Source organism: Protopterus annectens, chromosome 3.part1 (genome assembly GCF_019279795.1).
Source record: "Protopterus annectens isolate FY-2018-M chromosome 3.part1, PAN1.0, whole genome shotgun sequence".
NCBI classification, from domain to species: domain Eukaryota; kingdom Metazoa; phylum Chordata; order Ceratodontiformes; family Protopteridae; genus Protopterus; species Protopterus annectens.
This window is the reverse complement of record NC_056732.1, coordinates 383,117,014-383,144,028: the sequence shown is the minus strand read 5'-3', so window position 1 is coordinate 383,144,028 and position 27,015 is coordinate 383,117,014. Positions and strand designations below refer to the sequence as shown.

Here is a 27,015-nt window from a genome sequence, read left to right as displayed (position 1 = left end):
ACTGGCCAAGGCTCTTGCCACCCCCATAGTGCCTTTTTTAGGCAATGCTCAAAAGACAAACCCACCGCCATAAATAGTACAAGTAACAAAAACTGAGGGGGGTTGTTGTCTCTTTCGGCTTTTCCAGGTTAGGGGTCGCCACAGCGGAACTCCAGTCCGCTAATGATTGGCAGTAAACTTTTACGTGCAGAGTTGCTAGCCCTGACAACCTTCAAACGAAGGTAAGCCCATTCACGCCCGTCTCCACACAGGCTACGCTTTAGCTGGGAATCGAACAGGACATAGTCTTGCTGTGAGGCAACAACGCTACCGCAGCACCACCACCGCAGTTGGTGTGGGTATCCTTGATGAATATGGATACTCCCCCCGCCTTTTCTATTTCGATCCGGGTTTTATGGCTGAAATGTATGGTACGAGTTGTAGCCTGGTAGTGCTGGGGTGCTCTCTGGAGCCTTAAACTAGGTTTCTGTTATTGCACATTTATCAATTTTCTCCATACTGAGGAGTGCCTCGAGTGCATGCATTTTGAGGTTTAGACTTCTGGCATTAAGTAGCATCAACAAAAAACGGAGGGTAATGCTACTTAATGCCAGAAGTCTAAACCTCAAAATGCATGCACTCGAGGCACTCCTCAGTATGGAGAAAATAGATATATGTGCAGTAACAGAAACCTGGTTTAAAGATCCAGAAAGCACCACAGCACTACCAGGCTACAACTCATACCATACATTTCGGCCACAAAACCCGGATCAAAAGAGAAAAGGCGGGCGGGGGGAGTATCCATATTCATCAAGGATACCCACACCTCCAGTTTAGTTGCACAGCACAATGCTTCAGAGATCAAGTGCAACTAACAACGGGCCAAACTGCTATTCAAATAGCTTGCTAAAGATCACCCACCATGTCTTCCAGGACCCCCACTCCACATTCCTGGAAACATTTGGAAACAAAGGTCCTACCAAACACCCTGATATTAGGTGATTTCAATTACCCAAACATTAACTGGGAGTACTCAAGTACAAACTTCCTTGCCCAACATTTCCTAGAATTTATAAACTCAAATGGCCTGGATCAACTGGTCAACACCCCCACCAGAGGTGACATATTGGACCTGGTCATCAACATGGGCGACAGTGTTCCACACCGGACGTCAACCCCTCATTGGTTAGATCTGACAAACTAATCACTCTGGATATCCACATTCCACCACCCCCAGTCAAAGAAACCACCGTGAAAAACTTTTCAAAAGCAAACTCCGTGTTACTTAAGACTGAGGTGGGAAGCTTCAAAGCCCCCATGCTAAAGGATAACGCTATCCAAGCTGCAAAATCCTTTACTAATGCACTCTACGGGCACCTAGAAGACTGCATGGATTGTGCTAATCCAAACAAAACCAAGACTCTCTCCTCCAAGAAGAGGAAACCAGTCTGGTGGACCCCTGCCATAAACAAGCTATACAACAGGAGGAGGAAATTAGTACAGAAAAGAATAAAATCCCAAGAAGGGAAGACATCCCTGATCAGTATCAGCAAGAAACTACATTCCCTCATAAAATCATCCAAGGCTAACTTGGAAAGAAAGATCGCCATGGACTCCAAATATACCCACACGGCATTCTTTAGCTGTCAAGAATCTAAGTGGCAATTCTCAGATATGCTTGGAATTAGTGCAGAATGGCACAAAATACACTGAACCGACTGATCTAGCCAACATCCTAGCAGACAGGTTCAGTGCAAACTTCACCCCCTCTCACCCCAAAAGGGCCCATAACTATATCAGAAGAATGCAGTGCCCCCGAAATCACACTCTGGTTAGCCAGCCCTCTACAAAGCCAAAAACACAGCATCAATGGAACAGTGTCCTACATGAGCACAAAGATGAACTAACCCCTCACCTAAATGCACAGTTTAAACTCAGCCTCTCCACAGGCTATATGCCCAGAGTGGCACACAGCAATGGTTATTCCGCTCCACAAAGGTGGAGCCACAACAGACCCTGGGAACTATCGCCCTATAAGCCTGACTAGCTTGGTCTGCAAAGCTATGCAGCGCATCATCATGGATCTCATTAACAGAGACATTGGGAACCTCCAAACACTGGACCCTACCCAGTTTCGCTTTGTTAAGGGCAGATCATGCCTCCTAAACCTGGTGGACTTCTTTGAGACAGTTAGACTAGGGAAAGGTGGTCCACACAGCCTACCTAGACCACGCAAAGGCCTTCAACACCATTTCCCACTCAGGTATTATAGACAAGCTCACCAGCCTGAACAAACCCCTACGTCACGAGATGGGTTGCCAACTGGCTCACGGACATAACCCACACGGTAAGAGTTGCGGGAGCTGGGTCAGACTAAACCTGCTACAACTGAAGTTCCCCAGGGCTCACTCCTAGGACCCCTCCTGTTCGGCATATACTTCTCAGAGGTACAGGCAAGCACAGGACTACTATGGCTGACCAAGTTCTGCAATCTAGTGGCTATAATGGACTTTCCGGCTGACTGACATCCTCCAAAAGGGTCTCACTGAGACATATCTGGTGTCAAAACCATGGCCTCAAGCTAAATGCCAAAAAGTGCATAGTCATCCCCTTTGGAAAAAACAAAGTGCCCACAAACTATCACATAGGTGGTAGCCCCCTAAATACGGAAGACGTAATAAGGGATCGGAGGACCCACGCAGATAGTAACCTCTCCTTTGATGATGACATTGCCAAAGTGGTTAGAAAATCCTTCTATGTGACCCACCTAATCACAAAAGGGTTTGCATCCAGATCGAAAGAGGTCATTGGGCCTGTCTACGCATCACCCATCAGAGTACAATGCCCCATTTGGGATGTACCTTACAAGACACCTGCAACAACTGGAAAGACCACAGAAGTACCTCACCAAGAGGATTACTGGCTCAAGCAGATGCCCTATGCAGCTTGACTGAAGAAACTCCAGCTGTACTCCTGTGCCTATGTCCATCAAGGCCTACACACCACCTACTCAGAGGTGACCTTTGACATACAAGGCCACGTCCAACCTAGAATTCATGGACATGCTCCACCTAAAGAAAACCATATCCCCTCGAGCCACACACTCCAGGGACCTAAACCTCACCACAATAGGATGTGCTGGAGGAATAGATTCCTGTCCCAGAGACTTCCCATGCTCGAACAAGATTCCAATCTACATTAGAAGAGCTCCTCGCTAACCCTCAAGAGAAACCTTGATGAGTGATGGGAAACAAAGTTTACCCCAGGGATCACTTCAATGGCTCTGCTGGAGAGGCACGGGGAACCAATCTAAGGGAAAGGCGAAAGCCAACACATTCCTGCTAGGCTTATAAATGCCTTTGGGCAAATAGCCTAGTAAAGTACAGTTTTGTACCTACCATAAATGTAGATGTCTGATAGATATGCAACTGCAGTCCTGACATATGGGTGGTCCTGCCTCAGGCAGCCCCTCGGTCGGCCGGATTCCAAAGTCTGGGCCCGACATCGGCTGTTGTCGCTTCTTCCCCGACATCAGAGCGGCTGGGGTATAAAATCAGCCGACGCCATCTTCTTCAGTGTTTCTTGCCCCAGATGCCAGGTGCCCCCTAAGGGAGGCTAATTTAGAAAATGCATAAAATTCCAGACATGCATAATAGTAATAAACAGATGCACCATAAAAGCTATCCCCAGCTAAGTTGGAAAAGGGGTAGTGGACCCAAAAAGGTAAATTACTGAGGGGTAGGAGGGAGGGTAAACCTGACTGCAGTTGCATTATCTATCGGACATCTACATTTATGGTAGGTACAAAACTGTACCATTGTCCTTCAAGAATGCAACTGCAGTCCTGACATATGGGTTGAATACCATAGCCAAGCTGGGGGTGGTAGAATCTAAGAAAAAGATGGTGTAGCTAAAATACCCTGCAGGACTGCCGAAGCAAAGCCTGCTTGGGATCTGGAGTATAAAGGCAGGTTGTAGTGTTTGGAAAATGTATGCACAGAGCTCCATGTAGCAGCTTCTAGAATGTCCTTTGTAGCCACCCCTCTTAGAAAGGCTGTGGAGGTGGCTATAGCTCTGGTGGAGTGTGGCCTGATATTGGCTGGCACACCTTTTCCATGGAAAGAATAACAGAATCTGATGCAGTGTCCAATCCATTTTGAAATTGTTTGCTTGGAAATTGCCTTTCCTTGCACTCCAGCAGCGTAAGCTACAAATAGTTAGTCAGACTTTCTGTTGGCCTTTGTTCTGTCCAAGTAGTAGCGTAATTGTCTGTGTATGTCCAAAGTGTGCAGCAGCTTTTCTCCTTTATTTTGAGGATTGGGAAAGAAAGTAGGCAGGTGAATTGCTTGATTTAGAGACACCCTGGATATCACTTTTGGCATGAATGAAGGATTGGTTCTTAAAGAAACTCTGTCCTGATGAAAAATGAGGAATGGAGGTACTGCCATGAGGGCCTGTATCTCAGAGACTCTTCTTGCTGAGGTAACTGCCAACAGGAAAACTGTTTTCCAGGAGAGAAATTGCATCTTTGAAGATGCTGCTGGCTCAAAAGGAGGAAGAGTTAATTTTTCCAAGACGAAGTTGAGGTCCCATGCAGGCACTGGTGGTTTCCTGGGAGGTTTGATATTCTTTATCCCTCTTAGAAACTGTCTTAGCAAAAGATGTGAAAACCACAGGTGGATCACAGTTGTATTTTGCTGAGATTGCTGAAGCGTGTATTTTTATGGAAGAATATGAAAGGCCACTATGAAGCATTTCTGCCAAGTATTCTAGTATCTGTGGCATGTTTATTACTGATACATCCTGACCCTTGTTGGCATTCCAGGTGATGAATCTCTTCCATTTGGCTGAATAAGTTTTTCTGGTGGAAGGTCTGCGTGCTTCCAGTAGGATCTCGAACTTTTTTGGAGAGAGAGATATGGGTAGAAGAAGTCATGGAATCCTCCAAGCTGTCAGCTGCAATGTTTGCAGGTTGGGATGAACAGTCCTGTAATTGTGCCGAGTTAGAAGCAGAGGCCATTAAGGGAGGGGCCACGGCTTGGTGCGAGATATGCTCCTTAGTAATGGATACCAGTGCTGCCTTGGCCAGTCTGGAGCTATCAAAATACCTTTCGGTTGGCTCTGCTTTGATCTTCAGTAACACCTTGGTCATTAATGGTAGAGGTGGGAATGCGTAGATTGTCAGAATTCCAGCTGAAGGAGAGAGCATCCATTCTCCAGGCTTGAGGATGGTGTGTCCTCGAACAGAACTTCAGATGAAGATTGAGGTGAGAGGCAAAGAGATCAATGTCCGGCCTTCCCCACACATGAGTTATTTGCGAAAAAATGTCTGGATGCAGCATCCATTCGTGCGGGTCCAAAATGTTTCTGCTTAGACTGTCCGCCAGAACATTGTCCTTGCCTGGAACAAACTGGGATTGCAACTGTAGGTTCCGTTTCAGGGCCTTTTCCCAAAGAGTCATTGTTGGTCTGCAGAGGGGGTAAGAATGAGTGCCTCCCTGTTTATGTACCACATGACAGTGGTGTTGTCTGTCTATTAGCAGATGACCTTGCTGAAGAAATTTTCTGAAGGCCTCGATTGCATGAATCACTGCCAACATCTCTTTTTGATTTATGTGCAGATGCATATCCCAGGGAGCCCATTGCCCTTGCATGCATCTGCCTTCCATGTGCGTCCCCATCCATGATCTGAGGCATCTGTTGTAATGGTTTGACTTGCTTGAGGTTTGTTGAAAGACATGCCTTTGTTTAATTGACTTGCTTGTGCCCACCACAAAAATTCCTTTTGAAGACATGGAATGAGTGGTATAATTTCTTCTAAGTTGTGGCTGTGTTGAGACCATAAACTTTTTAGGTACCATTGTAGTTCTCATGTGTAGTCTTGCCAGTGGAATCAGAAGAATGCAAGATGCCATGAAACCCAGGGCCTGCAGGATTTTCCTTGCAGTCATCTGGGTGAGCTTTGCTAGGCTTTTGAAGTAATCTGGTAATTGTAAGTTTGTGTCCAGTTTGGCTCCTAGAAAAATTATTTGTTGGGATGGCAGTAGTCTTGATTTTTGAATGTTGACTGTGTATCCCAAAGCCTGTAGTAAGTGTATGACATAGTCCAAGTTTCTTATCAAGGCTTGTTTGCTGTCCGGCAGTCCAGGTAAGGGTAAATTTGTATCCCCTGGAGTCTGCAATGTGCAATTACTGATGCCAGGCATTTCGTGAATACTCTGGGCGCAGTAGATAAGCCAAACGGCAATGCTGAGAATTGATAATGCTCTGACCCTGCAAGAAATCTGAGGTATCTTCTGCAACTGTGTCTGATTGGGACATGCAGGTATGCCTCCTTGAGGTCCAGAGTAACCAGCCAAGACCCATTGCCCAGCATGGGAAGAAGTTGCTGTAACGTCAGCACTTTGAATTTTGGCACAATGAGAAAGGTGTTTAGAGCGGACAAGTCCAGTATAGGTCTCCATTGCTTTTCTTGGAACAACGAAAAGTCTTGAGTAGAATCCCTGGCCTTGTTCCTGAGGAGGAACCTTTTCTATTGCTTTGATTTGTAGCAGCTTTGAAACTTGTATGAGTGCCTCTGCCCTTTGATTGTGTGGCAGGTTTGGCATGCCTTGCTGGTAAGGTATGGAAGTGGAACCTGTAACCTTTGTCTATTATGTTCAAAATCCATCCGTCCTTTGTAAAAACGTGCCAATTTTTTGAAAATAATGATAACTTTCCGCCTAAAGGAGCTTCTCTATGAGTCTTGGTCGGTGGTGTCAAAGTCAAGTAATTGTGATTGTCCCTGTGGAGCAGTAGAAGTTCCCTGCGCCACTTCTCTGATTAGTTGGTTGCCATTGGCGGCCCCTGTAGGAGCCTCGGTATTACCCTCTACCTCAAGCACGCCTGCTTTTTCCCCTTTGAAACTTGTCAGTGTCTGGAAAGGACCAATTCTTTGAAGGCCAATTCCTGCTGAACCTTGGTGGCTGAACCTGGAGGAAATCTTTGACTGTACTGATTTAGCCTTTTCCCCAATTGATTTCAACACACCCTGTGCATTAGCACCAAATAAGCTATCTTTTTCCAGAGGTGCATCTAGAAGCTTTACTTTAACATGATCTGGCAATGACTGTTCTTTCAACCAAGCATGCCTACGTATGACGGCCCCTGTCACAGCTGCCCTACATGAAGCTTCCAATGCATCATAACCACACTGAAGAAAATGATTGCTAACCTGCCGAGTATTATGAACCAAATCCTGCAAATCCTTTCTATCTAAAGGCTCAGGAGAGGCTAACTTTCTGCAAATCATCCATCAGAAAATCTTGATACTGAAACATATGAAAGAGACAGTTAAGAGCCCTTATGGCAAGGGTGGTAGAGGTATAAACTTTCTTACCCCACCTCTCCAGGGACCTAGATTCCCTGTCTGCGGGCAAAGGACTCCTGGTCGTGGAAGTGGCCACTCCTTTGGGCCCCTGAGAAATAGTGTCTAGATCAACAGAGTGGGCCTTAAAGAGATGCTTATGAGCTTCAGGAACCCTGTAATATCTGTCTGGCTTGACAGGAGCAGGAGGGAGAGAATCAGGAGAAGTACTGGAGTCTGGAGTACACATCATCCAATACATCTAACACTGGGGGAATAGCTAAAGGCCTGTGCTGGGGTAACTTAAGGAAGGTCCGAAGCCTTTTCCTGGAGTCAGAGAAATCCTGGCCCTGCCACTGAAAATGCTCTCTCATGGAGTGGAGAATTTCCGCGAAAGAAATATCCTCAGGAGGAGAGGCAGAGGGAATGGATTCATCTGTATCAGAATCCTCGTAGGCCGGGAAGGGTTCTTCCTGGGAATCTGAAAAGACTGACTCACCAGAGGCTTCATCTGAAGAAAGGGTGTGTCTGCTCAACCCTAGGCCTTTTGTCTGAAGGCGGCTGAGGACCTCTGTCTGGATGAGCCTGAGAGCCCCTGATTAAAGAAATTAGATCTGCAGCTAAAGTCATGATCTGTTTATCCGAAGTGGGAGGATGAGACTTGATGGACATAGGCACAGGAGGCCTAGCTGTCCCACGTGCTGGAGTAACTTTGTCCACTGGTATGGTGTCAGGCAAATCTTGGGCTTCGGTTTCAGGAGGGAAAACAACAACCGGCACAGAGGAAGCCTCCGGGACCGTAGTGTGTGGTAAAACGGTGTCGTCGACCTGGAGCGGTTGAATTACCGCCTCCGAAGAGACACATACACTTGCGGTAGGCTTAGGCATGGTGTCTGTGGAAGTTGTGGGCCACGAAGGTCGGTCCCGGTCCTTCCGTTTTTTGGAAACATGTGCAGTCGGAACTTCCGACGGCACGATATAGGAGTAATTTTCCCCAAAAAAGTCTTCAGCAAATTCTGCCCGGCGCCTAAGTGTGCGCTTATTGAAGCAAGCACAGGCAGAGACGTCGTGGTCTGGGCCCAGGCAGGGAAGGCAGTAAGAATGGAAGTCCTTATGAGGTATTTGTTTACCACAAGACAAACAATTATTAACTTTTGCAGATATATCTGACATCGGCTGAGGTGAGAAAATGTTCCCCAACGGGGTACTTAGCTTTTTGATGACTTCGGTAACTGAAAACACAGGAGCTGGCAGACCGGCACTTGCGAACTGCTTCTGCTTTTGGCACTGCGCAGCAAGAAAGACTGGGGAAGATGGCGTCGGCTGATGATTTTATACCCCAGCCGCTCTGACGTCGGGGAAGAAACGACAACAGCCGACGCCGGACCCAGACTTTGGAATCTGGCCGACCGAGGGGCTGCCTGAGGCAGGACAACCCATATGTCAGGACTGCAGTTGCATTCTTGAAGGACATCTACCTATGAACAAGTGATGCAAGAGTTAAAAATTGGATTTAAACATGCAGTGAACTGGCAGAGGCATTTAAGTAATACAAGAGTTTCTACAAAAATGCATGTACCACACAAGCAAAAAAAAGTGGCACCAAACAAAACCAGTTCCTTTAAAGTACATCCAAAGATTCAGGGAACCCATGTGTGCATTGTTTTGGACAAATGCTTAAAGCAGTTGAACTGTGCTTCAAAACAAGTTTCAACTGGCAAAAATCAGACATTACTCAAACGTAAAGCACATTCATGCAGGTTTGCAGATTTAATGTACATAGACATATGTCTATCATGCCAATTTTTCTAGATTTAGCAAAACAGAAAAGTCTTAAAGAAATGTATTGACAAGCCAACATCAAGGAAAAATGTAGGAGATGAAAGGTGCACTTAGTAAACATGCATATGCGATTCACAAAAGCCCAAGAGGAAAACGCAAATTCAACTTGGGAGATTTCAGCTGAAATTAAAAGGATGCAACCCCCCAAAACACCACTTAGTCTGGGGCAATTCTCAAACACTGCGCCAAATGATACAAGAGATAAATATGCATTTTAGCCTTTGCAGGAGTAGCATTAGCCATGTAGGGCATGGACTTGAACCAGACTGGCATATTTACAAAACTGTGTGTACTGCGCAGTCTACCAAGTCACACATATAGAAAGAGTTTGCTCACATAAGCAATGACAATGATGTTGGTGTCTTTCGGCTTTTCCCGGTTAGGGGTCGCCACAGCGGAACTAATGATTGGTAGTTGATTTTTACGTGCAGAGTTACCAGCCCCGACGCACAACCTTCAATGAAGGTACGCCCATTCATGCACGTCTCCACGCATAAGACACTCTAGCTGAGAATTGAACCGGACAGCGTCTTACTGTGAGGCGACAGCACTACTGCAGCACCACCACCATAATGACAATGCAATACTATATTTGCTGTCAATGGAACTAGTTCTCAATTTTAAGAGAACCACATTAGACATTGCAAACTTGGCACATCTTACAGATATCTTTAGTCCACAATGCCTGCAATCTGTGCAATCTGCCAGACTTCCAAAAGCAGATAGCCTGAGAACAGTCTGCAAGAGCAGAATTTAATCTTTGTTCTTATTTTAAACACTACCTCAAACGGTTCACTAAACATAAAACTGATGCCCCATTGCATATGAAGTTAAATACAGAATTGGACAAGGTGCAAGTGGTCAGCTATATTACTATTCCACCTCCAAACAATGCAGTCACACTAATACTAAATCGCATACCTTTATTCTTATTGGCATCTGTATAAGAAAAACCTTCAGCTTGACCTGTTTTTCGTCCAAAGAGGCCATGCAAATTGGGACCAGTCTTGTGTTTTCCACCCTTTTCAACAGTATGACACTGAGCACATTTCTGAACGAAGATCTTCTTGCCTTTTTCAAAATCACCCATGTTATCTGCTAAAAAAGAAACATTTCAGTAGTTAGCCATGAAGCTTGTAATGCTTAGAGACAAATGAGATATGGAACAGTAATTGTCAATGTTCACAACACTTTACCACACCAGTTACATTCTTAAATTTGAGTCCCTTTATTTTAGAGCCACTAGCAAAGAAAATAAGAGCGAAGAGGACACCTCCGGCTTATTTCCCCAGCTTAACCCTTTATAAAATCCCCTAATCAGCATTCTACCAGAATGCAAACAACCATTGCCCTACTCGAGTCCATCTAACTACTGAAAGCTCTCTGCATCACAACCCACCAGACTTAACTCACTTCCCTCTAGATCACGGTTCTATTGATGTCAGATGTTTGCCTGCCTTCCACAAAACCACATGGATATCAGTTCTGGCAAAACACTTATAATTAGCATTCTGAAATGAGTTGAGAATAACAAGAAAACATAAGCATAAAAGTATTTCAGTATGGAATCTCAATGCTTGACTTAAGCCATCCTCAGTTTAAACCAGACCAAAGCAGAAGCACTGTGCCTGAGCCACTGAATCTTGGAACATGCATTGTGCTGCTACGGTTTTTCCTGAGAGGATAAAGCAGCCAATGATCAATTCTACCATCTTATGTAGTTCATAACTATACACAACACATACCATCTTCACAAGCCTCATTTCCACCACCTGTACTGTATTTCACACATACCTACTACCCCCCACCCAAAAAAAGCCTTCAACTCAGATCTACTTCTGTTATACTTCAACCTCTGTCGCATCATAAAGACTAGAGAGTTCCACAATACCCAGATACCAGAAACCTGGTTAAAGGCCCACATTAACGAAAGTGAAATTCTAAACAGTAGGCTATAACATAAGAGCAGACAAATGTGGAGGTGGCACTGCAGTTGTTTTAAAACACCCCCAAATGTAGCCCAACTAAGCTATACTCCTCCCGATCTATCCAACTCTGAAATATTAAATAAGCAACCCCAACAAATCGCCACCTCTCCCACCCAGCAATAACCTTTCCCACTACTGAAAACCTACTATCCTGGGCAGCTACTAAATTCACCCAAGAAACTATTGTTCTTGGTGACTTCAATTTAGATTGGCACTCCTGCACTACTGATAACCCATCCAACTTTGTTTGGGTGAAGTTGGAGATTAGAGAGCCCAACTCGTACTGAAACGTTTTAACAAGCAATCAACATTAGACTGGATCCTACCAAACCAAACCTAGGCTTCTTAGCTGGGTGCCTACCAGACTCCCTCAGTGACCACTATCCAACCTTTTACAGCAAACGTGTGTATACCCAAAGCAACATTCACTATAAACACATCACTTCCAAGAAAAATTCTCCCCCACTACTTTTAACCATCCACTACAACAATGTAAAATTAGAGGCGGCTGTTGAGTACTTCAATGAAACCTTCCTCAATTCTCAATCTAGCCCCCACCAGAAAAGTTAGTACTAGGACCAAACCCCTCCCTGTGGCTAACCAATGAAACCAAACTATTGAGACGTGATTCTGGCTTTCCATCAACCAGCTCCTAAACACAAAACATACATCTACCCCCCCCCCGCTACCTCAAATGACCCTCTCCTAAACACCCACTTCATCAACACCATCACCTCCCTTCTAGATAACCAACCAATCCAGACACTCCCTGTCCCCACCCCAGCCATAGAGAATCACAGCCCTTTCTCCTTCTCCCCCATACAAAGTACACAACTCCTGCCCAAACTCAAACCATGCTGCACAGCTGCAAAAACCCTAATGAATTTCTATAACTTGCAGCCCCTTCAATTGCATACTCCATTTCAATCCTGATCAACTGTTCTATTAAACAATATATTCCACTAATATGGAAAATCTCATCCCTCCACAAACGTGGCCCCTCCAAACCAGCTTTCATCTTATAGCCATACTTTCCCTCCTAGCATGAATCCACAACCAGCTCAAACTTCTTCCTTAACCTCCTTTCCAACTCCCAGCATGGTTTCAGGCCTAAGCACAGTACCAGCACTGCCCTAACCTTCACTAACACCATCCACCACCTAATGAACAAAGGCCCGCACACATCTTTTCCATATTCTGACACGTCTAAAGCCTCTGACACAATATCCCACCAGATTCTACTAAATAAACTATCTTCTTATGGCCTTAGTCTATCTGCACTAACTTGGTTCCACAACTACATTTCCAAGCGTCAACAGGCTACAAAGTGGAAACCTACTCCCCATCGCTTTGGGTATGCCACAAGGGTCCATTCTCACTCCCACTTATATTCACAAAACCTCAGTACAGCAAGCCAACATGCTCCATAATACAGTATGAAGATGATGCTGTTCAGCCCCCTCACCACATGAGCTCTTTACAGGACACTGAATTCTACCTCTCCCAACACATTTTAAATCCCAACAAAACCAAAATCATTATTTTCAGTAACAACCCAAGAGTTCCCTGCCCCCTCTATCAATCTCTGCAAATGGTACCAATATCACCCCCTCTAACCACACAAGTTTTAGGTGTTACCATAGATGACAACTTCAAATTTGACATGCATATTACCCAAAGCATCATAAAGTCCACAAACTAGGTACCCTTTACAGGGCTAAACCAACTTCAAACACCAGGGTAGCCACTGCTCACACACACTTACCTACCATTACTCCTTTACTAACCTTTGAAAATCTGACCTCAACAATCATGTTACCACAAGACTGCTAAATTTGCCACCAATATCTCTCAGATTGCACCACTGCTTAGCTCTCTCATTAAACTGGCTTGAGCTCAACCTATCAACGATCCTTAGCTCATAAAATATCTACCATCCCAAATGCCCTGCCATCTCCTCTAGTTCAACCTAATACCAACAGCAGATCCATCAGATATTCCAAACTCCTAAAAGTACCCAACCCCCACAACCAACATAGCGACTCCTATTCACACAAAATAGCCAAACTCTAGAACACCCTTCCAGACAAAAAAATCCAGTACATGACCAGTTCAAATCACTCTGTGCTCCTGCCACTCACCAGGCTAATCTATTTTTCCCCACTCTTATTTACCTTACCTACATACTGTTTTGCTCAATCTATACAGATTGCATTACAGCTGTTTCTTGGCTGTTAATGCAACAGTAATTGTACTGTTCTGATTATATTTGCTGCTTGATTGCGTTGTACTTCTGATTGTGTTATAATACTGTGGCGTTCTCTCCCTAGGTCTTCAATATTTAAGACCTTGCATTGTACTGTCCCCGCTGATGCTGTAATTTTGTACGGACATACCCAGTCAACAAATGTGATAAAATTCACTCCCTGACCTCTGATCTGGGGATTTGGGTTGCCACACAAAATTAAAGGGGCAGTGGCACCTTCATAATAACCCTGCTCCCACAGTTAGGGAGCTTTGCTGCATAAACTCTCCATTAGACTTGCTTTCTAAGGTCAAGTACAGTGAAGTAGACAATGAGTTAGGAGCACCTAGCAAAAGCTTGCCTCCAAATGTATCCAAGAAAGACGCGATTAGGGGATCTCAGGCTGTAATATGCAAAACAAAAAAGGCAGGAGTTGCAAAATGAGTGATGTGTACTCAAGTGCGCTTTTATAATCAACAAACTGGTGTATGAAAAATGTATACAGCTACAAACTTAATCACAGTCAAGTTCACTGTTGCAGAAGCCTTCATATTTGGGACTTCTGAAGGCCTGATACCCAGCCTGACCTTCCAGAATGCACCCCCTCACCTGAAGGTCAGTGCATCTGTGATGCAAGGGAGACGTCAGTCCATAACATCTTAGGTGTTTTCCAGCCCTGGCAGCCTCCAGGTACTTCTGCCTTATCCAGAGTACTACATACGGATCCCCCCCGATGCCTTTCCAAACTCTAGAAAAACAAGGGGAATATACCAAGGTGCCAGCCACTCCAGTTGCCAGATCCCCACAGGATAGAAAGAATGCAACGGTGAGCACAAGCCCCCAATAAGACTGTCCTAAGTTTACAGCTAGGCTCATTGTAGGGAAAATTGCTGAACAAATAAGTAGATACCCTTGACTTCATGTTGGCTGAAGTCAGTTTACGTAGCCAGTCTACAGTGGAAATGGGAACACCCAGCCTGTCATGCTTTGAAGTGGACTGAGTAGAAGTACAGAGTTCTGATCCCCCAAAGGCAAAGGCTACTGACAGCACAACAGAAACGACAGCTATCATGGAAGCATACAAAGGACTATCTACAGATCAGTTTGCATAAAAAACACTCCCAATCAGAAAAGAAGAAAGTTTGTCTTCAATTTCAGGTAAAAACTCAGTTACCCATCCACATCCAGGGAATGTGGAATCCTCTCCTATCTGTTCTACAATGGGAGATGAATGCCTCAATTCAAAATCATGAGGAAAAAGTGTATGCAATGCAATAGCTTCTGTGGATTAAAAAGGCTCTTCACTCGGCCAATAGCTCTGAAACCATAGCCAAACAGCCAAGAAAATATTTTCCAAGTCAAAAACAAAATAAGCCAAAGCAAATAGTTATGGTTCAAACAGGTCAGCTTTAAGGACAAACGCAAGTTCAGAGATACAGTAACTTTCCCTAGATGCAGGGCCCTTTTCAGGAATTTCTTTAAAAGCAGATACACCAAGGCAGACTAAACTATGAACCCTCAAACACAAGACTACTCATTCTATTGGGTAGCCTCGGGTGCAGGTCCCCTTTTAAGGGATTGCTTTTACAGGTGATAAGGTAAAGCTGCAATAACAGACCTCAGGCTCAAAACAACCCTGATTATACAGGTCTGATGGGTACAAAGATCACAGACATGGGCCTGTAAGTGCAAACCTCTTGGCTCTAGAGGGAATAACCTCCATTTAGCCAAGCAAGATCACCTTGCATTGCTTTGGCAAGCACATCCTCAAGTCTTTCGGCTTTTCCCACTTAGGGGTCGCCACAGCAGAACTCCGGCACGCTAATCACTGGCAGTGAATTTTTATGGTGTCGAGTTGCCAGCCCAGCATCTAACCTTCAAAGATCTAACCTTCAAAGAAGGCACAACCACACATGCTTGCACCTACCTGCATGTCTTTAAATTCAGTCAACCGAGGGGAGGACTTGCAGACTGCACAGAAGTACACACGAGGTAAATCGTACAAGCTGTTGACCTTGGCACGTCAGGTTAAGGGTGTACAAATGACCACTTTTAGGTCAGGAAGTTCACACTAAAGCAGCAGTGTGAGGGAGAACTAATGCTGCTTCAGACGAGAGCTTTGAGTTATTAGCCCTGTCATCCTATCATCTGAATTACCTGGCAAAAGCATATAGAAGCAGACCTAACTAGTTAAAAAACAGTCTACTGCTGTCATACCACACATGGGAGAGATCCCAAAAGCCAGATCCAAAATCCATGTACAAGGAGTGCAGGATGCCTTAAGAGTCATGCCAGAGTCCAGACTCAGCACAATAAACGTGTGCAGAACCAATGACTAACCTCCATTTGTTGACCTACCACTTCACTGATCTCTATATGCAAATTATGTCGTATGCCAGTTTCCAAATGGGTTTCTAGGCCTTTGTGGTTAGTTTTACTGCCATAACTTCCATTATGCTGACTTTCCTCTTCCAGTCTCTCTCTCTCTAGATCTCCACAAGTATGCACTGCAAGTCTAAATTATGTTTGACCTGTGCCCAGCATAACTTACGAGGGACCACCCGACTGAAATTCACCTACTGCACTCACCAGGACCATTGTGGGCATGGCCAAGATAGGAATGCTGCAAGGAATGAAGGCATTCAATTTGAGAAGCGCTAAAGTTAAAGGCACAGTTCTGCAAGACAAAACCATCAAGACTAGAGTCCATGTTAACCCACTATTCTAAAACTCAAATAATCAAGCAGTTTTTTTTAAAGGAGTTAAACCCCTGAAGAATATTATCAATCTTGAAGCTTGTGAGTAGATGTGATTTTATTTACATTTGTTGACCGGGAGTGTCCTACTGGACGTAGGCCCATTTTCAGCGGAGGCCCGGGAAGAAAAGCTCCCCAGTTAAAATACAGACAGTAGTTACATTGGATTACATAGCGATTAACAATTTGAATAACAGAGCAAATAATTACAAACATTTACAGATGAACACAGTACATCAGTAGACAACTATAAGCTTTATCTGCGAAGTACATAACAGACATTAACAAATGTTACAATAATAAGTTCCTGCTGTATAATAAGTACTAGGCTTATGAGTATCTTGAGCTTGCTATAATCAAGGTAGTTAGTGGGGTGGGTGATATTAGAGTGGGAGTTGCAAGGGCATAGCCAGCATGTTTTTAGGTGCGATTTTAGTAATGTTCTGAAGTGGGTGCATGATGGTACAGAGGAAGTTGTGGGTGGGAGGGAGTTCCATAATTTGGCTATGGTGCAAGGGAATACTGCTTCACCAGAGTTATTGGCTTTAGTGATCTGCAAGTGATTTTTATTGCTCGATCTTAGTGGTCTGGTGGTGCGATAGGGTTGGATTAGATTCTGGAGGGATGGGACATTTAGTGGATGGTTTACTAGTTTGTGGGCGAGTGAGAGTTAATACCACTGAAGGAGGTGAGGGAGTTCAAGCCAGCCCAGTTCAGCAAATGAGACTGTGGTGACTATGGTAGGATGCCCCTGGGGCGAATTTGGCGATTTTGTTGTAGCAGGTCTCTATTAGACCGCATTGCCTTAGGTTGGTATATATTGGAGGCATAAAGTAGGGTGGAGATAAGGTGGGAATTTGCTATTGAAATCTTTGCTGCTTTGGTGAGAAGTTGCTTATTTCTGTATAACGCTCCTAGTTTTTGTGGACTTTTATGGTCATGGATATGTATGTCAAATTTTAGTTCAGTTGGGTATATAGTGGTGTGTGATGTTAAAGTGAGTTGTTTTGAGTATGTATGGCGGGTTGGAAGATGAGTAGTTTAGTTTTGTTTGGGTCGAGTATTAACTGGGCATCGGATAACCCAGTTTCAACAGAGGAAAAGGCTTCCTATGCAACTTTTTGCAGTTTGGGTAGGGACTGGGTTGAGCAGATGTTGGTTGAGTCTGCATATTGTATGAGTGTGCCATGTTTGGTGGCAGAGGCTAGATTATTTGTGAAAACAGAAGAGTAGGTGTCCAAGGAAGGATCCTTGGGAACCCCCATGGAGACAGGTAGTTGGGGCAGATATGTCATTCTGCCATACAACAGATTGTTGGCGGTCAGACAGGTAACTCTGAAACCAGTTGGTGACAGAAGGATAAGTTGAGGACAGCGATGAGTTGTTTGTGTGGGACCATGTCAAATGCTTTAGATAGGTCTACGAAAGTAGCAGAGGAGAGATGGCCATTGTTTTTATGCTGAAGGAGTGTTAGTAAAGGAGAGTAAGGCAGTAGTGGTGCTATGCTTTGGTCGGAAACCATGCTGAGTATTGGAAAGGAGGTTTTCAGTAAGGAGGTAGTCTGAGACCTGAGTGTATGCATCTCTCTAATATTTCGGAGAGTGGAGAGAGAATAGTTATGGGGCAGTAATTGGTTAGTTCTGTGGAGGGGCCGCCTTTGTGGAGGGAATTATGTGATTTTCCAGTGTGGGAACGTAACTTTGACAGATCTGTTAATCAAGATGGATACTGGGTAGGCCAGAGCATCAGCTGCGATTTATAGGTATTCACTTGGGAGGTTGTCTGCTGCTAATTTGGTGGGCTTAAGTTTAGTTAAGAGTTTTTTTATGTTGGAGGTAGGTACAGGAGAAAAAGAGAAGGCAGTGGGGAGATTACTAGTTGAAGGTGTGGGTTCGAGGGGAGGGGAGGTTGTGTTTAGCTAGTGATAGCATGGTTTGTGTGAAGTGTGTGTTGAATGAGGTAGCAATATTTTCGGAGTGAGGGATGTTAGGAGGAGGGGTACTGACTTTACCTGGGCGGAGGATGGAGTTTATGGAGGACCAGAATTGTTTGGGCTGTGTTGGGGAGTCTAGGGCAGACTGGTAGTATTAGACTTTGTCCTGTTTTATTAGCTTTTTGACTATTGCGTAGTTCTAGGAATTTCTGTCTAGTCGAGAGGGTTTTGCGCCAGTGCTCCCAGGCTTTATCCCTGTTTTTCATTTCTGACTCAGTGGTTTTCTGTAGACATGGGGAGGGTTGTGCTTTGGTTCTGGAAAGTCTTATGGGGGCATGGTAATTAAGGATGCTCAGGAAGGTAGTATTAAAAAATTCAACTGCATTATCAAGACTGAGATACTTTATAGAGGATGCCAGTTACATTCTTTGAGGGATAAGATGAATGTGAGTGGGTTAAAGTTTAGTTTACATATTTGACGGCAGACAGGTTTAGCTTGGTACAGGTATTTTTTTGAGTAGGAATGTTAGGGAGTGATCACTGAGGCTCTGATAAGCAGCCTGTTATATATGACTGGGGGGCTCTTACTGACTACTATCCAATCCAGGGTAGTGTTCTTGCTGGAGTTTTTATTTATCCTGGTTGGTGACTGGACTAATTGGATGAAGCCATGAAAGTTTACGATGGGTTGGATGGTTGCCAGAACAGGATTGCCAGTCAATATTGAAATCACCTAAAATTATAGTTTCTTGGGGGAGATTGTGGGTAGACCAGCTGAGGAGGTTTAGTGGAGCGATTTTTTGGCCAGGTGGGAAGTAACATCCAATTATGTTGATGGTTTTGTTCTTGTTTATTTTGAGTTTGGTATATATTATTTCTTCATTGCCTATTTGTGGAGCTGATGATTTTAAGATCTGGATGTTTAGATACTATTTAAATATTATAGCTACACTGCCTCCTTTCTTGTTTAGCCGGTCAACTCTTAGTATGCCGTAACCGGTAGGGAGTATTTATTCACTGGTAATGTGAGGTTTTAGCCAGGCTTTTGTAAGGATGACTATATCTGGGGAGTACAAGTCTATGGTGGAATGGAGTTCATGGACTTTGTTGGACATACTTCTAATATTTAGGCTTAGTAGAAGGAAGTCACTTGGCTTTCTTATTGGCTGTGATATGGGAGAAGTTGTGGTTTCTATTCTGATTATGAGGATTGGAGATAGAAGGGCCAGGGTTGGATGTCTCCACTTAGGGCTAGTTTTGGTATGCATGAGGTTATTAGTTCTCTCAGCTTTACCCTTTAGTATTATCTACATAATAATCTGATTGTTATGGTACATATATGTTATACTCTTGTTCTTTTTCTGAAATAATGTATGTTGCTATACTACTTGTTACTTGTCTATATACCACTTGTAAATGTACCTATTATTTTCTATGTGTGAGTTTTCTCCCCGGTGGATATATCCAGCTAGACTAGCCCGGTCAACAAATGTAAAATAAAAATAAAAATAAATAAACTTTTGAATGTGTTTGTTTATTAAGGAAACGTTATGATTGTGCTCTGTGGGTAATAGGTATGGTGGGAGAGTTACTACGTTAGATTGTAGGGATGCTTTATGTTTGAGTAATATAGTTGGTAGAATGTGTGGGGTGCATAGGGATGGTTCTTGAGTTGGTGGGAGGGGAGCTGAGTGAGGGTGAGACATGTGTGGTGTGAGTAGTAGTACAGTGGTAGTGGTTGAGTGGGGGAATGATGGAGCTTTGGTAGGATGTAAGATATGCAAGGAGAGTGCATGCAGTGAGCATAGGTAAGGTATGCTAGTACATGTTAGTTGAGGAGGTGTGACAGTAGTGGGAAGATTGAGGAGGTAGTGTTGGGTTAGCGCTGTGGTTGGCTATTGGAAAGATGGGAGGGGTTTGAGTGTAATAAAGGTAGGACCACTGGGGGAGGGAAGCAAAGCAGGTAGAGACCCTGTTAGTAGCTCTTGAGAGGGGCTGGAAACAAATGGGTAACAGAGTAAACTGATAAATGAACATATGATCGTGACAAAGGGTGGTTGTAGTTTTAAAAATGGTGCCTGCCACAGGTAATATTTATTAACTTTGGGGCTGGCTTAAGGTAACAAACAAGGGGGAAAAACAAGGGTGTGAGAGCAGGCAGTTAATTTGTACTACTGCTAATGAGCCAAAGCAAAAACAAGTTTGTGTTTAAGAAACAATCAGAATTGACCAAGGACTGCTCTGAAACTGTTGTCATTTCTTAACCATTTCTCAGGTGGAAAAACAGGATAACCTTGTATCAGTAGGCTACTGTGGTCTCAGTTTAAATTAACTGAGTACTGATCAGTTATGGATACTATTTGCTAACAGAAGGGAATAAGAGAGAAAGTGGAAGATGAGTGTGTGCGTGTGGGGGCTGCTTACAAGCCAAAGCAAAGTGCTCTCCAGGGGAAAATTAATACTGGCTCAAACACGTACATACATACTCAAAGTTAACTTTAGCTGTTTGCAGACAGTTGATAAAGGTGGTACCGCAGTTGAATACTTACGAGTGGTGTTAGGTCTAGAAAAGAAGAGTACACAGGAGTAAGCACTTTTGAGATGGTAAAGATATATTATAAAGATTACAAAAAAAAAAAAAAAACTGAGCAAATAGCTACTGCATACAGGAAAATAAGTATTGAACCAACTACTAGTATATGCAGATACTGAGCCAATTTCAGCATGTTTACAAATCCTAAGCTTTATAAGCAAGCCAGAATGAACTAGTACCATGTGCATCTTTTACTGTCTGTGCTTGGCACTTGACCAGATAGATTTCTGTGGTAATGCAGAATTAGTGGGGCTAGGAGATGTGAGTACTCTGCAAACAAGTGGCAACCCTTGCGTCAAACAAGTCTTACCTAGTTACAGGCATATAAAGCTATGCACCCTAAAGACAAGATGCAGAAAGCTTGTAAGATCAGCACCTCAAACTATAGGCAATAGGTATTTGCTCACATTTTCTCATTACTACAAACCCCAGGTAGAAGTTTTGCCGTTTTTCATACCCTATAGCACTCTGCAAAAATAGTGTAATGGGGATCAAATGCTTTTGTTTGAGAATCTCAGTATCTGAAGCCTGTATTCCTGAGCCAATTTTTTTACCCTTTGCTATTTACTTTCCCAGTCCTTGTTGGAAAAAAAAAACATGACAAGGTACTTGCAGCTATAAGCAAAGGGGAGTCAAAGCCAGAAAAGTCTGCACGATTCTTCTGTTTTGTTAGTACCTTGCTCGAGAGTCCAGAGACATTCAGTGATCAATTAACATCGTTTTGGTGATGCACTAGTTGCCACCCAGCAAGGTGTCCACAAATTCACTGCCACTCAACAGCAGGTACTTCCAAATTAAGGCTGCATAATTGTAGCACACTTCAGAACTTACTCTCCATATCCAGAGCTATTTTGATACTTCGTGCTTAGCAATGTCATGCCTTAAACAGCAGGGTAAGCATAGCACAAACCTTTTGCAAGTCGTTGCTCAGTCAAGTGGATTTTTTGATATACCTCCACTACACCCCTTGCTTGCATCCTGGGAAGGCAGAGTTCAGTTGTGTCTTTTAGCTTTTCCCGGTTAGGGGTCGCCACAGCGGAACTCCGGTCCGCTAATGATTGGTAGTTGATTTTTACGTGCCGAGTTACCAGCCCGGACGCAAAAAAACTTCAACGAAGGTACGCCCATTCACGCATGTCTCCACGCAGAAGACGCTGTGGCTGAGAATCGAACCGGACAGCGTCTTACTGCGAGGCGACAACGCTACAGTACTTAAATGCACAATCCCAGGGAAGTGGTCAGACTTCCCTAAAATTGCGCTGGTATGGGCTTCCACCAAGGCAGCAGTTACCAATACAGCCAATTCTGACGTGCTAGAAATTTACTTCTGGACAAAAGAGCGCCCCCCCCCCCCGGGAGTCTGACACGCTGTTTCCAAAGACGAGTTTTCCACAAGTCAAAACATGGTGAAACCTTCTTTCTAAAGACATCAATGGCACTACAAACACTGCTTCCGTATCTATACTAGAATCCTTATGGGTACTTCCTTATTATAGCGCCCCCGCAATAGAAGTAGAACTAACGTCAAAAGACGAATGCGCGAAACGGTTTGTTCCACGTCATAAAGCAGGGTCCACCTTTAGGCGATCGGAGGTAGAGAGCTACGTGCTCCACAATCACCACTTTATACATGTCACTGAACTGGCTAATGTACTATCCCCACCAAGATTAACAGTCAACAAGACTGCTCCCTTAAGTCATCTTGTGCCACCCAAGCACTTTGAAGATCCTAACCAGTGTAATACAATACCAGACTACACGGACATTTAATTACCAGGAAAGCTCAACTAGGTAGGTGAACATTTTCAGCAGGAAAGCTTCAAAGCATTACAAAAAATTAATCTGGCAATCTTCAAAACCCAAAGTTTAAATACCAACTAAATAGTGCTAACAGTTAATAGATACAACTTATAATAAAAATAAAGTTAGAACACAAACGAACTGCAACGCGAAGTGAGAAAAAATGGTTGCAGCAGAGTCAGGCGAAGAAATTAACTGAACTAAGGAACTGACTGAAGTGGATTAGGGAGATGTAGGGTACGAAAAGCTATTACAGCTAGGGATGTAGTTTATCCTGGGGTCGAGAAAGAACAGATTTTGGCTAGAATATTTCACAATAATGTTAAAGAACTGGCGGGAGGATATTTGGGCACAGGTAAGGAGTTCCATAGCTTGGCATCACAGCATGATTACATATGCCTAGAATTGATAGGCTTACGAACAAATGACTTTTTGGCCACTAGATCGTAATGACAGTGGGGAAAGTTCTAACCAATTGAAGCTTTAGTTGTATACAGTGGTGGATGCTAAAGGGATATTCACTGTAAAGGTGGCCATTACCTTTTTCAATTTTTGCTCTATGTTGCCTGAAGGTTAAAGGTGGGAGCGCCATAAAAGTAGTGGCAATTAGTACCACACAATCCGCAAAGTTCAGGAAAACAAATCAACCGCAGCCACTTGGTTAGCCACTCAACGAAGTATTGCATGCCACTAAGCCTACAACGGTGTGAAGCTGAGTCACATCGGACTCAAGCACACCAAAATAACCAAATGCCATTTAGCACATCCACCGAACAGGACAGCTACATTCAAAACTCTCGATCCACACTTCACTGCAAACAAAAATGCGATGCTAATATGGCAACAGAGATCAGACCATGCTATTGTTAATGGTCTCAAAAATATGGGCATCTGCATATGTAATCACCAATGCAAAATTAAAATCTGAAGTTTCAGCAACATTTTCTTTCATATACACAGATGAAGTAATTCTCCATTTCAGTGACAAACCATACAACAGAAACAACACTTCAAGGTCAAATAAGTCAAGAGTTTACAGTATTGCCAAGGTAAGAAATGTCAATTCAAAAGCGTATCCATTTCCCTGCACTTCCGCAATGGGACTAAGTTTTTTTTAAAGGCAACTCAACTTCCCGGAAACTAAGTGCGACTTACGTTTGGTTTCTACTACAGAGCCAATCTTAGCAGCAGGCCTCCTAAAAGAGCAAACAGGGTCACGAAAGCATACTGACAGTTAACGACTTTAGTACTACACAACATTCGCTAATTAATCAGAAACTTCAAATTAACACATTTAAAACATTAAAAAAAAGTTCAAGTTCTTTTGAGTCTCGCAGTACAAAGTTCGGAACTATACTAAACCACGTTCATCCTTCAAAAATGTGTAAGACAGCTAAAGCTGTTACACGAACTACATCACGGCCTACAACAAAAAAAGGCCACATAACCTATGCCATAATCATTTGATTACCAAAACAACTGGAATTATTCAACATTGCATTAACAGCAAACATTTAAAGAGAAAATCAAATATTCTCTCAACCTTAGAGAAGGCAACCTGGACAAAGCCATAAATAATGGGGGCAAGGACAAAATATAGGGACACTAAATATTACTCTTACAAACTTAGAAAGTTGAACATGTTTTGCATTCGCATGAATTTTCTGGGAGGGTATGAAGTCTGAAATTCTGACTTTGATTTGCCAGTAAACCGCATTTTTGTGAGAAACAGAAAAAATATAAGGCAGAAATCTGGACCTTCTGCGAAAATCTGTACAGCTGACAGGTACGCATTCTACATATTTAATTTCAATGTGGCATTTTGAAGATCTAAAAACATTGTATATAATTCATTGTTAATAGTGAAAAACTACCTTACACAACAGCTAACATTTAAATTCAATTACCTGGTTACCAGATTAACAAACGCAGATAAAACTGCAGATCCTTCTTCAATTAAGTCGTCAAGGGCACGCCGGCCTCGCCGTCGCGTTTTACATACTTAGCCGGTATGGAAGTGACGTCATTTAGCCTCAAAAGAAAGTCACGCCCAAGATCTTCACTTTGCAACATAAATGGGTAACTTGAGTGCCAAACGTTACGTGAGTATCATATCCGGTTGAAAAGTAAAATCCGTAATGTCATTTACGAGATGTACTGTGTTGTAACGATTTTCTCTATATGTAATCTAGACATCCAGAATAAGTTGCGTAAGCATGACATTCCTAGAGTCAAGGTTGTGGGAAGGTGCTGCCTAACTTCCAGGAAAGGAGTTTTTGCCCATTACGTAGAATCGTTATGCATTTAAGTCTGTTGTTTATAGCTGTTTAAGTTAATGGCTATAGTAGCAGACATGTAGATTAATTATGGGGAGCTTTTCTAACTAAAACAGCTGAAAGTGATGAGTACGCCCGTTTAGTACTTGGGGCAATTTTTGAGACGTGTCCATTTTTAAATACCAAGTAGGGTGGAGATGTAGTAAGAGTGATTACAAATTGGAATTCTCCGGCTACGATATAGACGTACAATAAAGGTCTGTGTATACCCACCCTGTATACTTCTCAAGTGTACCTCATTACGAGGAACGTACCTCATTTAGGGTCTTTAAAAGTTCATGTTCCTCAAAGTTCCACATTGAAAGACTGTCACACATTCAGTTACGAGGAACGTACCTCATTTAGGGTCTTTAAAAGTTCATGTTCCTCAAAGTTCCACATTGAAAGACTGTCACACATTCAGTGTTAGGAATTTTTTAAGTGAAATCCATTGTAAATAGAAGTGAATCGTATTAATTCATTAAAAGATCTTCTTTATAAGTAAAACCAGCTTATTTTAACTATCCTATGACCTTCCTAGTTGAAGTTGTTAGTAAGCCATTAGTATGTGTTCCACATTATGAGGGCTAGAGTTTCTCATTTTGGACATGGAAGGTTGAGAGCTATGCCACCCTGCGACTACCTAGATCTTTAACCTGAAATCTTTAACGGTTTAAAGGCTATCGATTTTTTTATCTAAATCCATTGTTTGCGATCATGTGATCGTTGTGTTCAGTGTCATGTTTCACTTTCAGATTTTTAGTGAGCGAGCAGGGGTCTGAACTCTCGGTATACTTTAAGTCATAATGCGGGACTTCAAAAAAGTGTTCTTCCGAATCCTTTGCTATATTTTTAAACAGAAGACCTTTGGATACTAGCGCTGGTAATCTCCCAGTGAAGTACCTCGCGGGCGGTACTGCGCAGCTTTGGGCGTGTCCACAGTGACTGGCAGGTCGTCGTACATCTGGTTAACATATATTACAAAAACACGTGGGATGCAACTCAAGAAATTTAAAACAAGTTAGTCCCAAGGTAGTTCCAACGCCCTAGTATACCACAAATAATAGCACATTCACAGTTCTACATTAACTATACACCTAGCACATTTAGTTATATGTTTAACACATTATTAACATTATTATTCTTTGCTAATTTGCTAAAGAGTCGAAATGTTATACTATTAACCTTTAATAAAATGTTAAGGCTATCTCGACTATTTTGTTAACCTATGTTTTGGTTCAATAAAGACTCGATGAAAAAAGTTTATTAAATACCGCGGTGGGATCAGAGATGCAGCTTCCAATAGACTGGACAAAATGATAATCAGCTTACTTTGCACTTTTTTCCATAACTGCAAATGCTGCAGAATATGACAGCTATGATTAACTACTGACAGCGTATAACATTGTCTAATGCATCAAAATTGTTATTTTGATACAGCCGTTGCCGTTGCACATACTAACTGCAGCTATTACATTTTAGGAATTTTTTTTCAAGAAATGTGCAGCATTCGAAATAAATGTGACAGCAGACAGCTGTCAGGGTTACTAGGAGGCGGGCTTTGCTACTGTGTTTTTCGACAATTACATGACATTGTGAGTCTAGGAGGCATGTCCGGGGCGGGCTTTGCTACTGCGCATCCTGCGAGGTACTTCACTGGTAGATTACCCTAGCGCCTGCCCCCCTTAGTAGTAAACAGGGTCGGCCGTAGGTAAACTGGCACCATAGCTAAAAGATTCCATGCCGCCCTCACCCTGATTTTTTGAAGTTTGTCTTACTGTTCTTTTTTCTGCAGCTATTCATTCAGTGGTTTATTCAAACACGTTCTATATCGGCAAGACTGCAGTCTTGACAACTGTGGATGAAGCTGCATTAATCCAGCGGTCAGGTGGCCGCAAGGCCCCCCAGGAGACATGAGGTTTTTAGTTAATAGGCTGTTGGCCCTGAGGCCCTTCTAAGCCTAGCCAAGAGTTTAGCCTCTGTTTAGACAAGTCAGCATCGAAAGCCCCAGTCCAGCAGGGATACAGGTGGAATCCCAGGGGTGTATTTTCTGTTTCCCATCCAGTTATTCAGGTTGCTCTTAAAAATGGATAACGAGGTAATCTGACATGGAGGGGGGAGTCTATTCCACAGATGGGGGGGGGTCTATGGGACACAAATCTTTCCCACCAACAAGTCTTATTTATGTCACAGATCAAGTTGAAGTCACCCATGCAGGT

At 43.2% G+C, this 27,015-nt stretch overlaps 1 protein-coding gene across 2 annotated transcripts in view; it reads right to left on the bottom strand.

Annotated features, from left to right (window-relative positions):
- Positions 1–24,499, bottom strand: part of LOC122798139 (cytochrome c) — a 30,632-nt gene extending 6,133 nt beyond the window's left edge. The window contains exons 1-2 of one of the 2 annotated variants that reach the window (XM_044066851.1): positions 24,389–24,499; positions 10,088–10,264 (exon numbers count right to left, since the gene is read on the bottom strand). In XM_044066851.1, the coding sequence (XP_043922786.1) occupies positions 10,088–10,256 (169 nt within the window). In that variant the 5' untranslated portion in view covers positions 10,257–10,264; positions 24,389–24,499. The remainder of the gene's footprint in view (positions 1–10,087; positions 10,265–24,388) is intronic. The other variant, XM_044066852.1, reaches the window with a different exon arrangement.
- Positions 24,500–27,015: the final 2,516 nt, after the last annotated feature.